Genomic DNA, 15,865 nt, shown 5'->3' on the forward strand with positions numbered 1-15,865 from the left:
AAATGGGGAAAAGACAGTCTTTTTAACAAATGGTGCTGGCATAACTGGATATCCATTTGCAAAAAAATGAAACAGGACCCATACCTCACACCATGCACAAAAACTAACTCCAAGTGGATCAAAGACCTAAACATAAAGACTAAAATGATAAAAATCATGGAAGAAAAAATAGGGACAACCCTAGGAGCCCTAATACAAGGCATAAACAGAATACAAAACATTACCAAAAATGATGAAGAGAAACCCGATAACTGGGAGCTCCTAAAAATCAAACACCTATGCTCATCTAAAGACTTCACCAAAAGAGTAAAAAGACCACCTACAGATTGGGAAAGAATTTTCAGCTATGACATCTCCGACCAGCGCCTGATCTCTAAAATCTACATGATTCTGTCAAAACTCAACCAGAAAAAGACAAACAACCCAATCAAGAAGTGGGCAAAGGATATGAACACACATTTCACTAAAGAAGATATTCAGGCAGCCAACAGGTACATGAGAAAATGCTCTCGATCATTAGCCATTAGAGAAATGCAAATTAAAACTACGATGAGATTCCATCTCACACCAACAAGGCTCGCATTAATCCAAAAAACACAAAATAATAAATGTTGGAGAGGCTACGGAGAGATTGGAACTCTTATACACTGCTGGTGGGAATGTAAAATGGTACAACCACTTTGGAAATCTATCTGGCATTATCTTAAACAGTTAGAAATAGAACTACCATACAACCCAGAAATCCCACTCCTCAGAATATACCCTAGAGATACAAGAGCCTTCACACAAACAGATATAGGCACACCCATGTTTATTGCAGCTCTGTTTACAATAGCAAAAAGCTGGAAGCAACCAAGGTGTCCATCAGCAGATGAATGGGTAAATAAATTGTGGTATATTCACACAATGGAATACTACGCATCGATAAGGAACAGTGACGAATCTCTGAAACATTTCATAACATGGAGGAACCTGGAAGGCATTATGCTGAGCGAAATTAGTCAGAGGCAAAAGGGCAAATATTGTATAAAAAATTGTATAAGACCACTATTATAAGATCTTGAGAAATAGTAAAAACGGAGAAGAACACATACTTTTGTGGTTACGAAGGGGGGAGGGAGGGAGAGGGTTTTTTATTGATTAATCAGTAGATAAGAACTGCTTTGGGTGAAGGGAAAGACAACACTCAGTACATGGAAGGTCAGCTCAATTGGACTGGACCAAAAGCAAAGAAGTTTCCGGGATAAAATGAATGCTTCAAAGGTCAGCGGAGCAAGGGCGGGGGTCTGGGGACTATGGTTTGAGGGGACTTCTAAGTCAATTGGCAAAATAATTCTATTATGAAAACATTCTGCATCCCCCTTTGAAATGTGGCGTCTGGGTCTTAAATGCTAACAAGCGGCCATCTAAGATGCATCAATTGGTCTCAACCCACCCGGAGCAAAGGAAAATGAAGAACACCAAGGTCACACGACAACTAAGAGCCCAAGAGACAGAAAGGGCCACATGAACCAGAGACCTACATCATCCTGAGACCAGAAGAACTAGTTGGTGCCCGGCCACAGTCGATGACTGCCCTGACAGGGAGCACAACAGAGCACTCCTGAGGGAACAGAAGTTCAGTGGGATGCAGACCCCAAATTCTCATAAAAAGACCAGACTTAATGGTCTGACTGAGACTAGAGGAATCCCAGCGGCCTTGGTCCCCAGACCTTCTGTTGGCACAGGACAGGAACCATCCCCGAAGACAACTCATCAGACATGAAAGGGACTGGTCAGTGGGTGGGAGAGAGATGCTGATGAAGAGTGAGCTAATTATATCAGGTGGACACTTGAGATTGTGTTGGCAACTCTTGTCTGGAGAGGGGATGGGAGGATAGAGAGAGAGGGAAGCTGGCAAAATTGTCACAAAAGGAGAGACTGAAAGGGCTGACTAAATAGGGGGAGAGCAAGTGGGAGTACGGAGTAAGATGTATGTAAACTTATATGTGACAGACTGATTGGATTTGTAAACGTTCACTTGAAGCTTAATAAAAGTTAATAAAAAAATTGTTAAAGGGGAACATAATCTGCTGTGTAAAGGTTCACTTAAAACACAATAAAATATTGTTTATAATAATAATGAATAAAAAAATGAATATCACCCATAAATACTGTGCTCCTTCAAAAAATCACCTATATGAGACCAAATGATCAACAATTACGTTAAAACAAAGATGAGAATGAATATAAGGAGGCAGGGAAACTAGATTAATGGAAACAGACCAACCAGCGTGGAAATAATGAGAATGTTCACACATTGTGAAGAATGTAACCAGCGTCACTGAACAACTTGTACAGAAATTGTTGCATACCTAAACTGTGTAAACCTTCACCAAAAATACAATAAAATTTGTTTTATAAAAAGATACGTATAACATATTTTCTAATTCAGTGTTTTCCACATGTACAGTTTAGTGATACCAGTTTCATTAATCATATTACGCAACCATCACTAATGATCGCTCCCAGATTTTCCATCAGAACTTTTTATATTTTAAAGCATATTCTAATAACGTTGTTGTTAGTTGCCGTCAAGTTGATTATGACTCATGGTGACCCCGTGTGTGTTAGAATAGAGCTGTGCTCCATAGAGTTTTCAAGGCTGTGTGACCTTTTGGAAGCAGATCATCAGGCCCGTCTTCCGAGGTGCCTCTTGTGGGTTCAGACTGCCAGCCTTTCAGCTAGAGGTGAAGCACTTAACCATTTGTGCTACCCCGGGACTCCTTGGATAACATTATCACACCTAAAAAAATTAATAATTCCTCAAATACGTTGTTGTTAGGTGCCGTCGAGTCTGTTCCAACTCACAGCGACCCTATGTACTACAGAACAAAACACTGCCCATGCTCACAGTTGCTATGCTTAAGCCCATTGTTGCAGCCACTGTGTCAGTTCATCTCGTTGAGGGTCTTCCACATTTTCCCTGACCTGTACTTTACCAAGCAGGATATCCTTCTCCAAGGACTGATATCTCCTGATAACATGTCCAAAGTATGTAGGACGCGGTCTTGCCGTCCTTGCTTCTAAGGAGCATTCTGGTTGTACTTCTTCCAAGACAGATTTGTCCGTTCTTTTGGCATCCCACAGCATATTTAATATTCTGCACCAACAGCGCAGTTCAGAAGTGTCAGTTCTTCAGTTTTCCTTCTTCATTGTCCACCTTTCACGTGCATGAGATGCAGTTGAAAATACCATGGCTTGGGTCAGGTGCACCTTAGTCTTCAAGGTGACATCTTTGCGTTTCAACAGTTTAAAGAGGTGTTTCGCAGCAGATTTGCCCAACACAATGCCTCTCCTGATTTTTTGACTGCTGCTTCTGTTGATGTTGATTGTGGATCCATGCAAAATGAAATCCTTGACAACTTCAGTCTTTTCTCTGTTTATCATGATGTTGCTTATTGGTCCAGTCATGAGGGTTTTTGTTTTCTTCATGTTGAGGTGTAATCCATACTGAAAGCTGTGGCCTTTGATTTTCATCAGTAAGTGCTTCAAGTCCTCTTCACTTGTAGCAGGCAACATTGTGTCATCTGCGTAACGCCATTTGTTCATGAGTCGTCTTCCAATCCTGATGCCCTCTTCTTCTTCATACAGTCCAGCCTCTCAGTGGCTCAGATTGAACAGGTCTGGTGAAAGGATACAATCCTGATACACACCTTTCCTGACTTTAAACCATGCAGTATCCTCTCGTTCTGTTTGAACAACCACCTGTGGATCTACGTACAGTTTCCTCATGAGTGCAATTAAGTGTTCGGGAATTCCCATTCTTCACAGTGTTATCCATAATTTGTTATGATCCACACAGTTGAATGCTTTTGTGTAGTCAATAAAACACAGGTAAACATCTTTCTGGTATTCTCTGCTTTCAGCCACAATCCATCTGACGTCAGCAATGATATCCCTGGTTCCACGTCCTCTTCTGAATCTGGCCTGAATTTCTGGCAGTTCCCTCTCGATAACTGCTGCAGTTGCTTTTGAATGATCTTCAGCAAAATTTTACTTGTTTATGATAGTGATATTCAATAATTGCCACATTCGATTGAATCCTTTCTTGAGAGTAGGAATAAATATAGATCTCTTCTAGTCATTTGGGCAGGTAGCTGCCTTCCACATCTCCTGACATAGAGGAATGAGCACTTCCTGTACTGCATCAGTTTGTTGAAACATCTGAATTGACATTCCGTCAGCTCCTGGAGCCTTGTTTTTCGTCGTTGCCTTTGGTGCAGCTTAGACTTCTTCCTTCAGTACCATCAGTTCCTGATCATATGCTACCTCTTGAAATGGTTGAACGTTGACCAGTTCTTTTTTGGTATAATGACTCTGATGCTCCCTGCGTCATTTAATAAATATTTTCCCCATGGAATCCTTCAGTATTGCAACTCGAGGCTCGAATTTTTTCTTCAGTTTTTTCAGCTTGAGAAATGCCGAGTGTGTTCTTCCCTTTTGATTTTCTATCTCCAGCTCTTTGCATGTGTCACTATTAATATTTTGTCTTCTCGAGCACCCTTAGAAATCTTCTGTTAAATTCTTTTACATCGTCATTTCTTCCTTTTGCTTTAGCTACTCGACGTTCAACAGCAAGTTTCAGAATCTCATCTGACGTACGTTTTGGTCTTTCTTTCTCGTCCTTTTAATGACCTTTTGCTTTCTTCTTGGATGATGTCCTTGATGTCATCCCACAACTTTTTTTGTCTCCGGTCATCAGTATTCAGTGTGTCAAATCTGTTCTTGAGGTGGTCTGTGAATTCAGGTGGGATATTTTCAAGGTCATACTTTGGCTCTTGTTGACTTGTAATTTTCTTCAGTTTCAACTTGAACTTGCATATGAGCAACTGGTTGTCTGTTCATAGCTGGCCTTTGGCCTTGTTCTGACTGATGATATTGAGCTTTTCCATCATCACTTTCCACAGATGTTGTGGATTTGATTCCTGCGTATTTTGTTTGGCAAGGTCCACATGTGTAGTCACCGTTTATGTTGGTGAAAAAAGGCATTTGCGATGAAGTCCTCAGTCTTGCAAAATTCTGTCATGTGATCTCTGGCATCGTTTCTATCTCCAAGGCCATATTTTCCAACTACCAATCCTTCTTCTTTGTTTCCAACTTCTGCGTTCCAATCACCAGTAATTATCAGTGCATCCTGATTGCATGTTTGACCAATTTCAGACTGTAGAAGCTGGTAAAAATCTTCAATTTCTTCATCTGTGGCCTTAGTGGTTAGTGTGTAAATTTGAATAATAGTCGTATTAACTGGTCTTCCTTGTAGGTGTATGGATATTATCCTATCACTGACAGTGTTGTACTTCAGGATATATCTTGAAATGTTCTTTTTGACAACAAACGCAACCCCATTTCTCTTAAAATTGTCATTCCTAGCATAGTAGACAATATGATTGTCCAATTCGAAATGACCAATACCAATCCATTTTAGCTCTCTAATGCCTAGGATATCAATGTTTATGCATTCCATTTCATTTTTGATGGTTTCCAATTTTCCTAGATTCATACTTCATACATTTCAGGTCCCGATTATTAATGGATGTTTGCAACTGTTTCTTCTCATTTTGAGTTGTGCCATATCAGCAAATGAAAGTCCCGAAAGCTTGACTCTATCCACACATCATTAAGGTCGACTCTACTTTGAGGAGGCAGCTCTTCCCCAGTCATCTTCTGAGTGCCTTCCAACCTGGGGGGCTCATCTTCGGCACTATATCAAACAATGTTCCACTGCTATTCATAAGGTTTTCACTGGCTAATGCTTTTCAGAAGTAGGCTGCCGGATCCTTCTTCCTTGTCTGTCTTAGTTTGGAAGCTCAGCTGAAACCTGTCCACCGTGGGTGACCCTATTGGTATCTGAATACCAGTGGCATAGCTTCCAGCATCCCAGCAACATGCAAGCCCCCATAGTACAACAGATTGACAGATACATGGGGTCAGATACCTTATCAATGTAAACTTTCCTCATTTGTCTCAATTTTTTTAACATATTTTAAAAATATATTTACCAGTTCGACCATTTTTCCCACTTAATTTTATGTGCTGAGTGGATTATCTCTATCTATATATTGTCCTTTCCTCATATTCATTGTTGATTTTGTTTCTGCTGAGTCTCTATTTTTTTCTTGTATTTTATTTTGATGTGTAGGATAGTTTGTCTCCTTTGTGGTTACCCTATTATTTACCCCTGTTTTTCTAAATTTAAACCTAACTTTTATTTCTTTGTATCGCCTTATCTTCTCCATATGGAAGATCTATGACTACATTTCTTAAAAAAAAAAAAAAAACTAGTGCCATCGCTAGGCCCTCTTTATTGTTTTAATGTTGCTTCTTTTTCATAATAACATCACTGTTACCCTGTTTTGAGCATTTTTTTTAATCTTGATTTATTTTTTTGATTTCCCTGTCTGGTTTGACTTCTGATTGCTCTGCCCAGAGTTCTAGTCTTGGGTTGATACCTGATATTATTGATTTTCTAACCAAAGAACTCCCTTCAGTATTTCTTGTAGTTTTGGTTTGGCTTTTAAAAATTCCCTAAACTTGTGTTTATCTGGAAATGTCCTAATTTCACCTTCATATGTGGGAGACAGTTTTGCTGGAAATATGATTCTTGGCTGGCAATTTTTTTCCTTCAGTTTTTTGTATAAGTCATCCCATTGCCTTCTTGCCTGCATGGTTTCTGCCGAGTAGTCCGAGCTTGTTCTTATTGGCTCTCCTTTGTAGGTGACTTTTCTTTTATCCCTAGCTGCTCTTAAAATTCTCTCTTTATCTTTGGTTTTGGCAAGTTTGATTATGTCTCGGTGACTTTCTTTTAACATCTGCCTTATGTGGAGTTCGATGAGCATCTTGGATAGATATCTTCTTATCTTTCTCAATATCAGGGAAGTTTTCTGCCAACAAATCTTCAACAATTCTGTCTGTATTTTCTGTTACCCCTCCCTGTTCTGGTACTCCAATCACTTGTAGGTTATTTCTCTTGATAGAGTCCCACATGATTCTTACGGTTTCTTTGTTTTTTTTAATACTTTTATCTGATTTTTCTTCAAATATATTAGTGCCAAGTGCTTTATCTTCAAGTTCAGAAATTCTGCCTTCCACTTTCTCAAATCTGCTTCTGTGACTTTCTATTGAGCTGTCTGCTTCTGTAATTTTATTGTTAATCTTCTGAATTTCTGATTGCTGTCTGTCTATGGATTTTTCCAGCTTATTAAATTTTTCATTATGTTCCTGAATAATCTTTTTAATTTCTTCAGTTACTTTATCTGTGTGTTCCTTAGCTTGTTCTGCATATTGCCTCATTTCCTTCCTGATGTCTTGAAGGGTTCTGTATATTAATCTTTTGTATTCTGACTCTGGTAATTCCAGGAAGGCACTTTCATCAAGAAGATCCCTGGATTCTTTGTTTTGAGAGCTTGTTGAGGTGATCATGGTCTGTTTCTTTATGTGACTTAATATTGACTGTTGTCTCCAAGCCATCTATAAGTTGTTGTATTAGTTTATTTTATGTTTGCTTACTGTGTTATAGCTTTTTGCTTTTTTTTGTTTTGGTGTGCCCAGATGGGTTGCTTGTGTGAACTAGCTTGATTATTTTCACCTTTGGAGCTCTGACGTCCTATCCCCAAATGTCTTGAAACGCTACCAGGTATATCAGTCTAGGAGTCCATTCACTTTTCTTGTATAAATTCAACTCAGGTGTCCGGGTAGCTGATCATCAAGTATGTGGTACAGGCTCTGTCCTACAGTCTTAGAGGGGCAGGGGTGATTGGTGTAGGCACTGGTATCTGGTTGCAGCAGGGGGTCATGCTCTGAACAAGGCAGGGGGCTGAGAATCATCCCCACGTGTCTCTCAGGAAAGTGTGTCCCTGTTCCCTACAGTGTATAGGTGGGTGAGTTCTGCACACGCACCATGGGCACCCAGTATTTTTGGTTGTAAGGACTGGGAGGTACCAGTTATCCTTGGACCACTGTCACGGGTGGCTGGGTGACCTGAGTGGAGCTGCTAGTCCGTAGGCCCTTGATGTGAGGGTAGGTGAGGACCCTGTTTAATAGGCAAAGCAATGTCAAGCATCAAACACCCACCTCTCTGCCACACAGCTGAAACGATTGGAGCCTGCCAACAAGGCCCTATTCTCCTGAAATAAGCCCACACAGGTCCATGCAGAAGGGAAAGGTACTCAAAGTCCACGGACTGTTTATGCCTAGACAGGAGCTGCTTCTGTCCTGAGCTCCCCCGGTTAGTGGAGCTGGCAAATTATCTTTCCCCCCAGTTGCAAATGTATTCGTTCTGCAAGGCCGGGAGGATGGCTGTAGGCACTCAACAGGGCCTATCTCAGTCCCAGGTCAGTCAGCCACTGAAGCCAGCTCGCGGGGGGTGGAGGGGGGAGCATGTAAAATATATACACGTACTTAACTTTTGTGGAGAGCACTGTTCTCTGGTTCCGGAGGTGTGAGTAGGCTGTGTGGCTGGCTGCTTCTCCCTGAGGAAACTGTGGCTGAATGCTACCAGATGTTAAAGGATCAAGTCAGTAGCAGTCAGGTTTGGGTTGAGCAGAACAATGTTTAGAAATAAAGGTACCTTGTAGGTGGGTTGGGACATGGGGATTTATAGAAATAGGAATGGCTCCTTATATTGCTGCTGTTAGCTGCCATGGAGTCCAACCCCCAGACTCATGGCAACCCCATTCAAAACAGAACAAAACGCTGCTTGGTCCTGCACCATCCCCATGATTGGTTGCTGATCAGACCATTAAGATACATAGGGTTTTTACTGACTGGTTTTTGGAAGTAGATCACCAGGCCTTTCTTCTTCATCTGTCCTAGTCTGGGAGCTCCACTGAAACCCCTTTAGCATCATAGCAACATGCAAGCCTCCACTGACAGTCAAGTGGTGACCGAACATACAGCACATTGGGTGGGGCTTGAACCCAAGCTTCTCCCATGGAAGGTGAGAATTCTACCACTGAACCACCACTGCCCCCTGGTTTCTTATAGGGCAGTATAAATTTCATGACTGTGTATTTTCTCAGGGTTTTTCGTTGAAACTTATCTCATTAATAAATCTTTATTTAGGCCAGGCACTGTGTATAAAATGGCCTTTGGCGAAAGATACCTGAATTTCAGTTTACACAAGTAGATGCATTTCTTATGCCTCTGGGATAAGCACTAGACCTATTCACTTTTTATTAACCTTAGACTCCCAAATAGTATTCAAACTGACTTAGAAATTCATTTAAATTGAATTTAAACAGACTTAGGATATGTAGGGAAATGTTTTAAGCAAAAATTATTGACTGGTTCTTTGATACCGTTGCCTTTTGGAGAAAACCAGTTTTTATGTTTTCTCCCTTTTGCCCCTCCTTCACCTCTCCAAGACTCTCTTCCTGCCAAGGCTCTCCTCAGTAGTCTTGTCTGTGAAGCCTTTTCTGATACTGTTTGTTTATGGGCCTTTCCCTCTCTCCAGCCTGGTGTCTTCCTTTCTATACCACTCATGGTGTTCTTCACTGCCCTGGTGCTTCCCTTATCCTTGTATGTGTCTCATCATGCCTGCTGGATTGTAAACTCCTTGAGGGTTGACTAACAGGTCACTTTTGACCCATTGGCTGTATCTGTTAAAGGTATAGAAAGGCAAGTCAGAGTTTGCCTCGAATGTTTACTTAGTGGAACTTTTTTCTAAACTCTTGCTTAACTTTTTCTTCATTTTCTCTTCAGAAGGAAAAAAATAATTACGTTAACCAAGTCTTCATTTTAGTTTAACTCTAAAACCTGGGAATTAATCCAGCCAACATTGCATTCAACACACTGACAATGGAATCTGATGAATTTATATGCATTCAAGAGAAAGTTGGTGAGCAGGCTCAAGAAATGATTGTTGACATGACTGATCCAGCTGCCCTGATCAGACAGCCTATCTCTGCAGAAAGTGCCATTGTGAATCTGGCATCGAAGGTGATAGCTCTGACAGGTAAGCCTGATGGGAATGTTAGGAGAATTTTATCTCATATTGGCTGCTTTTGTCACCTTAAATATTGGACAAGTGTCAGTAACTCACAGCAAAGTGTCATCAATAGTATTAATTCCAAAAGTTTAGCACAAGCTGTGAGTTTTGTGTGCTAACGAGAGGCCCCTGAGCACCAGAGCCCCTTTGTAACATCATCCGTAGTGCTAAATATACAAGAGGAAGAGAACACCCAGAACCTCTTCCCCATGGGCTCTACGTCTGGACATGCCAATGCCAGTGCCCACACTGTGCCATGTTCCCCAGTAGTGCTGTGTGGTGCCCTTGACAAAGGGACCTGCTTTACAGGGTCTTCCCAGTCATCCTACAATAGAAGCCACAGATACTTGTCTTATGAAACACATCAGTAACAGTATAGCTGTAAGTAGAATTTTACTTACCTGAACTCTGGGGACCTTGGGTGCTCAAAACCTTTTAGTTACCTTGAGAATATAGAATCTTTTTATATTGCCTTGATTTGGGAAATGAAGGATTACGTATATAGTGGACTTACTTGAAAAGTAAAAACTGTTCTGGGACCTATGAAGTTAAGACCTTTCTATTTAAAAGAAACTGCTGAATCCTTTTTTTTTTTTCCTCCCTCAAAAAGATCTTTGTTCTGTTGACTACTCTACCCCCTTTCCATGCAGTCTTGTGAAGGTATTTTTGGGAATGTGTTGTGTAAGCAAACTTTTAATCTTAATTGAGGAATTATTAAACTTTATGGATTCTTTTCTGTTTCTTTAAAAGTATCACGTATCCTTTGGCTGTTTGTGATGGCATATTCACCTTGTAGTGCTTGCTTTCCTAAAGGTTGTTGCAGTACTTTTGAGAGGCCTTATCTAGCCTGTTTTTGCTGTTTGCTATTCACAGCAGGTCTCCAAAATGACCTGCATTTTAGTCTTCCTGGTTCTCTGGTACACTTCTCTTTAACAATGTCCATGTGGCTCTTTGGTGGGGGGATGTTTTGGGGATGAGAGGGGTATAGAGAAAGCACAGTGTTTAGATGCTGTCAGTCCCCTCCAGCCAAAGACCACCTGTGACACACCTGAAGTTGAACAAGTTGGGTTTACTTCTTGCAACAAAGGAAACCATGCACCATGGGGACTGTGGGATGTCTCAGTAAGACGGTGTTATAAGGAACCTTTTATAGGATTTGGAATTTGGTTGAAAGATTTGGAAAAGGCCTAAGGAAGTAGAGGTTTGCTCTAGATTGGATGCTGTCAGAAAGTGGGGGTAATTTTATGATTAGGTATGTCAGTAAATCTTATCTATAAGGGAGTACGGACAAGAGCAATGGTCCCTCATTTTAGCCAACAGAGAGGGAGATATTTTGTATTTCGTGGGTCCCACAGTAAACTTGTTTTGTCTGTACTTAGATAAAATTATGAAGTGGCCTTGCTTTGTCTCACTTTTTCAAGGCCTCAGAGAGACCTTGTCTGAGGTAGGTTATTCTCTGTCCACTAGGAGATGTTTCTGTCCACTAGGAGGAAAACAAAGCCTGGCTGTGAGTGCCGAGCCAGCTTCTGGATGGTTGGGCTGCTCTTTCTTTCTTTCTTTTTTTGCTTTTTCTTTCTCAGTGTTAATGTGAATTGCTTTAACTATTACAGTGTTGAGTACTGCTTTTTTTCCATAGGGAAATGTGAAATTATGAAGCCAGAGTGGTATAATTTAAGGCTTTATCCTATTTTTATTGTAATATTATGACTGTAAGGATGATCTTGTACAGATTGTTGACAAGTAGAGCATCTACTACAGTATGTTTTAAAGGTCGTAGACCAAAATGAATGAAACTGTATTAGAAAAAAAGGGGGGGAGTATTTGTACAGTGATTGAAATAGGTGACTTAAGTACATACAGATGAGCTATGAAGAGCAAGTGTATTTGCATATGTATTTTACAAAGGTGTGTGGAAAATAGTTTGTGTTGATAGTTTTATACTTTGTCATTTTCTGTTAACTTTGTATGTTACACACCTTTTTACATTTATAACACACCCATTGCCGTCGAGTCAATTCTGTAACAGCTGTTTGTAATTACTCTAAATATTATGAGGTGCAATATATTATTTTCTTTCGAACCTTTGATAATTTCATATCTGACACTATTATAAATAATGATGTAAAAACAAGCTCCCTTAACATTTTTTTTTTTAATTTTTATTAAGCTTCAAGTGAACATTTACCATTCCAATCAGTCTGTCACATGTAGGTTTACATAAATCTTACTCCCTTCTTCCACTCCCTTAACATTTTAATAAAGACCAAAACTATAAAAAAAAAAAAAAAAAAGAGCAAGTGTACTGTTTCCTGCACTAGGACTGGTTACGCAGGGGCCAGTATGAAAGCACGGGAGTAAAGTCCAGGGGCCTGTTCTGTGCCTCACAGATTCTCTCCATTGTGGCTGGTAAAGTCTTGTCATTGAGAAGGGGCTCTCCATGAAATAGACCTCTTTTTAAAAATTTTTCCAGATTGTATTAATTTTGTTTGTTGTTGAGAATATACACAACAACAAAACATAGACCCATTCAATAGTTTCTACATTTGCAGTTTAGTGACATTGATTACATGTCTTCAAGTTATAAACCATTCTCACCCTCCTTTCCTGAATTGTTCCTGCCTCATTAACATAAACTCACTGCCTCTTAAGGTTCCTGTCTGATCTTTCAAGTTGCTGTTGTCAGTTCGATCCCATATAGGTAGTTCTTAATACAGCGTGGTGCTTAAGACAGATCTTTTTACTAGTTAAACTATTGTTCAGTTTTAAGAAGACTTCAGAGAATTTTTTTTTTTAATGAACTTTAGATGAAAGTTTACAGAACAAACTGGTTTCTCATCAGACAGTATACACATTGTTGTATGACATTGGTTAACAACCCCACGACATGTCAGCACTCTCCCTTCTCAACCCTGGGTTCCCTATTACCAGCTTTCCTGTTCCCTCCTACTTTCCAGTCCCAGCCCCAGGCCTGGTGCTCCCCTTTAGTCTTGTTTTGTTCCATGGGCCTGGTTCAATCTTTGTCTGAAGGGTGAAACTCAGGAGTGACCTCATTACTGAGCTGAAAGGGTGTCGGGGGCCATACTCTCAGGGTTTCTCCAGTCTCTGTCAGGCCAGCAAATCTGGTCTTTCTTTTTGAGTTAGAATTTTGTTCTACGTTTTTCTCCAGCTCTGTCCAGGACCCTCTATTGTGATCCCTGTCGGAGCAGTTAGTGGTGGTAGCTGGGCACCATCTCGTTATACTGGACTCAGCCTGGTGGAGGCAGTGGTAGATGTGGTCAGTTAGTCCTTTGGACTAATCTTTCCCTTATGTCTTTAGTTTTCTTCATTCTTCCTTGCTCCCCAAAGAGTGAGACCAGTAGAGTATCCTAGATGGCCGCTCATAGGCTCAGGGAATATTTTTGGTTTAAGGTTTAAAGATTATCTTGGGGCACTAGCTTCAGGGGTTCATCCACCCTCCATGGCTCCACAAAGTCTGGCTTCTATGAGAATTTGAAATTCTGTTCTGCATTTTCCTCCCTTTTAATCAGGATTCTTCTATGGAATCTTTGATCAAAATGTTCAGTAATGGTAGCTAGGCCCCATCCAGTTCTGGTCTCCTGGCAAAGGAGGCGGTTTTTCGTGGAGGCAATTAGCCACACATTCCATATCCTCCTATTCCTGAAATTCCTTCCTCTGTTGTGCCTTGGATGGCCGCTTGCAAGCTTTTAAAACCCCAGGCCAAGGACGAATTACCCAATAATCAAGATATGCACGCTCTTACTTGTGCTTAGTAATCTGTAGTGCACAATTTCACTTGTTTTTCACTACAATTAGTAAGTAGACACAACTAAGCCCCTGCGTACCTTGCTTACTGTAAGCTGGTGCGTGCCAAGCTTACTGGTTAATCTGTCCCTGCCCCAGCCACTACACAAAGAACTAGGAAGTAGAACAGAAGCACAAAACATGTTATGAGGCCAATTCACTGGGATGCCCCATGAAACCATGACCCTAAAACTCCAAACCAAGGAACTGAATCCTATAAGGTTTTGGGTTGTAAATAAGCAGCCTCACAGCTACTTTTTTTTTTCTTTTTTGTCATTGTTGTAAATATATCTATCACACAACTTTTTGCCAATTCAACTTTATACCAGGTGTACAACTTGTTGACAGCAATTACAATAATCGGCTGTGCAACCCTACCCTTAATCAATTCAATTTTTCCATCACCATTAACTCCCCCTTTTCCCCCTCCCTCTCACCCCTGGTAACCATTAATAAACTAAGGTCTCTGTACATTTGCCTTTTCTTCTCTTTTTATGTAATTGAGGTCATATAATATTTGTCCTTTTGTGCATAATGTCTTCAAGCTCCATCCATACTGTAGCCATGTATAAAGACTTCATTTCTGCAGCTGAGTAGTATTCCATTGTATGTATGTACCACATTTTATTTATGCATTCATCTGTTAATGAGCATTTAGGTTGTTTGTACCTTTTGGCTATTATGCTGCAATGAACATTAGTGTACAAGTTTTTTTGAGTCTCTGCTTTCAAGTCTTTTGGGTATATACCCAGGAGTAGAATTGCTGGGCCATGTGGTAGTTCTGGAGCCTTGATGGTGCAGTGGTTAAGAGCTTGGCTGCTAACCAAAAGGTCAGCAGTTCGAATCCACCAGCTGTTCATTAAAAATCCTGTGGGACAGTTCTGCTCTATCCTGTGGGGTCGCTATGAGTTGAAATCGACACAATGGCAACAAGTTTGGTTTTGGTTTTATGGTAGTTCTATTTTTAGTTGTGTTTTCAGCAATGGCTATACCATTTTACATTTCTACCAGTAATGGATAAGGGTTTCAGTTTCCCCTGATCCTCACCCAAGTTTGTTATTCTCTGTTTTTTTTCTTAGCCATTCTAGTGGGAGTGAAATGCTATTTCATTGGGGTTTTGATTTGCGTCTCTCTGATGGCTAATGATGCTGAACTTCTTTTCGTGTGTCTGGTGGCCATTTCAGTGTCTTTCTTTGGGGAAATGTCTGTTCAAGTCCTTTGTCCATTTTATGATTGGGTCATTTGTCTTCTTGTCATTGTCACAGTTTTATATATGTTTTGGTCATTAGATTCTTACCGGATGTATGGTTTCCGAAAATATTCTCCCAGTCGATAACTTGTCTTTACTTTCTTGGTAAAGTCTTTTGATACATGAAAGTTTTTTAATTTTTATGAGGTCCCATTTATGTAGTCTTTTGCTGTTTGTGCTTTCTTAATACATTTGGTAATCCATTGTTAAAAGCTGACAGCATTGCCTCTGCATTTTCTTCTAAGAATTTCATGGTTTTAACTTTTCACATTTAAGTCTTTAATCCATTTTGTGAATTTGTTTTTGTGTGCGGTGTGAGGCATAGGTCCTGTTTCGTTTTTCCGCACGTAGAAATCCAATTTTCCCAACAACATTTATTGAACAAATTCTTTCCCGATTGAATGGACCTAGCACACTTGTCAAAAATCAGGTGACCATAAATGTGTGAGTTTATTTCTTGATTCTATGTGTCTGTTGTTATATATACCAGTACCAAGCTGTTCTGATTACTGTAGCTGTATGTTGTTGTTGTTAGGTGCCATCGAGTCAGTTCCGACTCATAGCAACCCTGCATACAACAGAATGAAACATTGCCCGGTACTGCGCCATCCTCACAATCGTTGTTATGCTTGAACTCATTGTTGCAGCCACTGTGTCAATCAATCTCGTTGAGGCTCTTCCTGTTTTTCACTGACCTTCTGGTTTGCCAGGCATGATGTCTTTCTCCAGGGACTGCTCCTTCCTAATAACATGTCCAAAGTATGTGAGACATAGTCTCGCCATCCTTG

At 40.4% G+C, this 15,865-nt stretch overlaps 1 protein-coding gene across 1 annotated transcript in view; it reads left to right on the top strand.

The window, feature by feature from the left end:
- Positions 1-9,798: 9,798 nt before the first annotated feature.
- The window catches only part of CLTCL1 (clathrin heavy chain like 1), a gene marked incomplete at its 5' end in the record, with an annotated part of 157,252 nt that continues 151,185 nt past the window's right edge, over positions 9,799-15,865 (top strand). Inside the window, 1 exon segment of the mRNA XM_064271932.1 lies at positions 9,799-9,994. Within this exon segment, the coding sequence (XP_064128002.1) occupies positions 9,799-9,994 (196 nt within the window).

This window comes from Loxodonta africana, chromosome 19, assembly GCF_030014295.1.
Source record: "Loxodonta africana isolate mLoxAfr1 chromosome 19, mLoxAfr1.hap2, whole genome shotgun sequence".
Classification (NCBI taxonomy): Eukaryota; Metazoa; Chordata; class Mammalia; order Proboscidea; family Elephantidae; genus Loxodonta; species Loxodonta africana.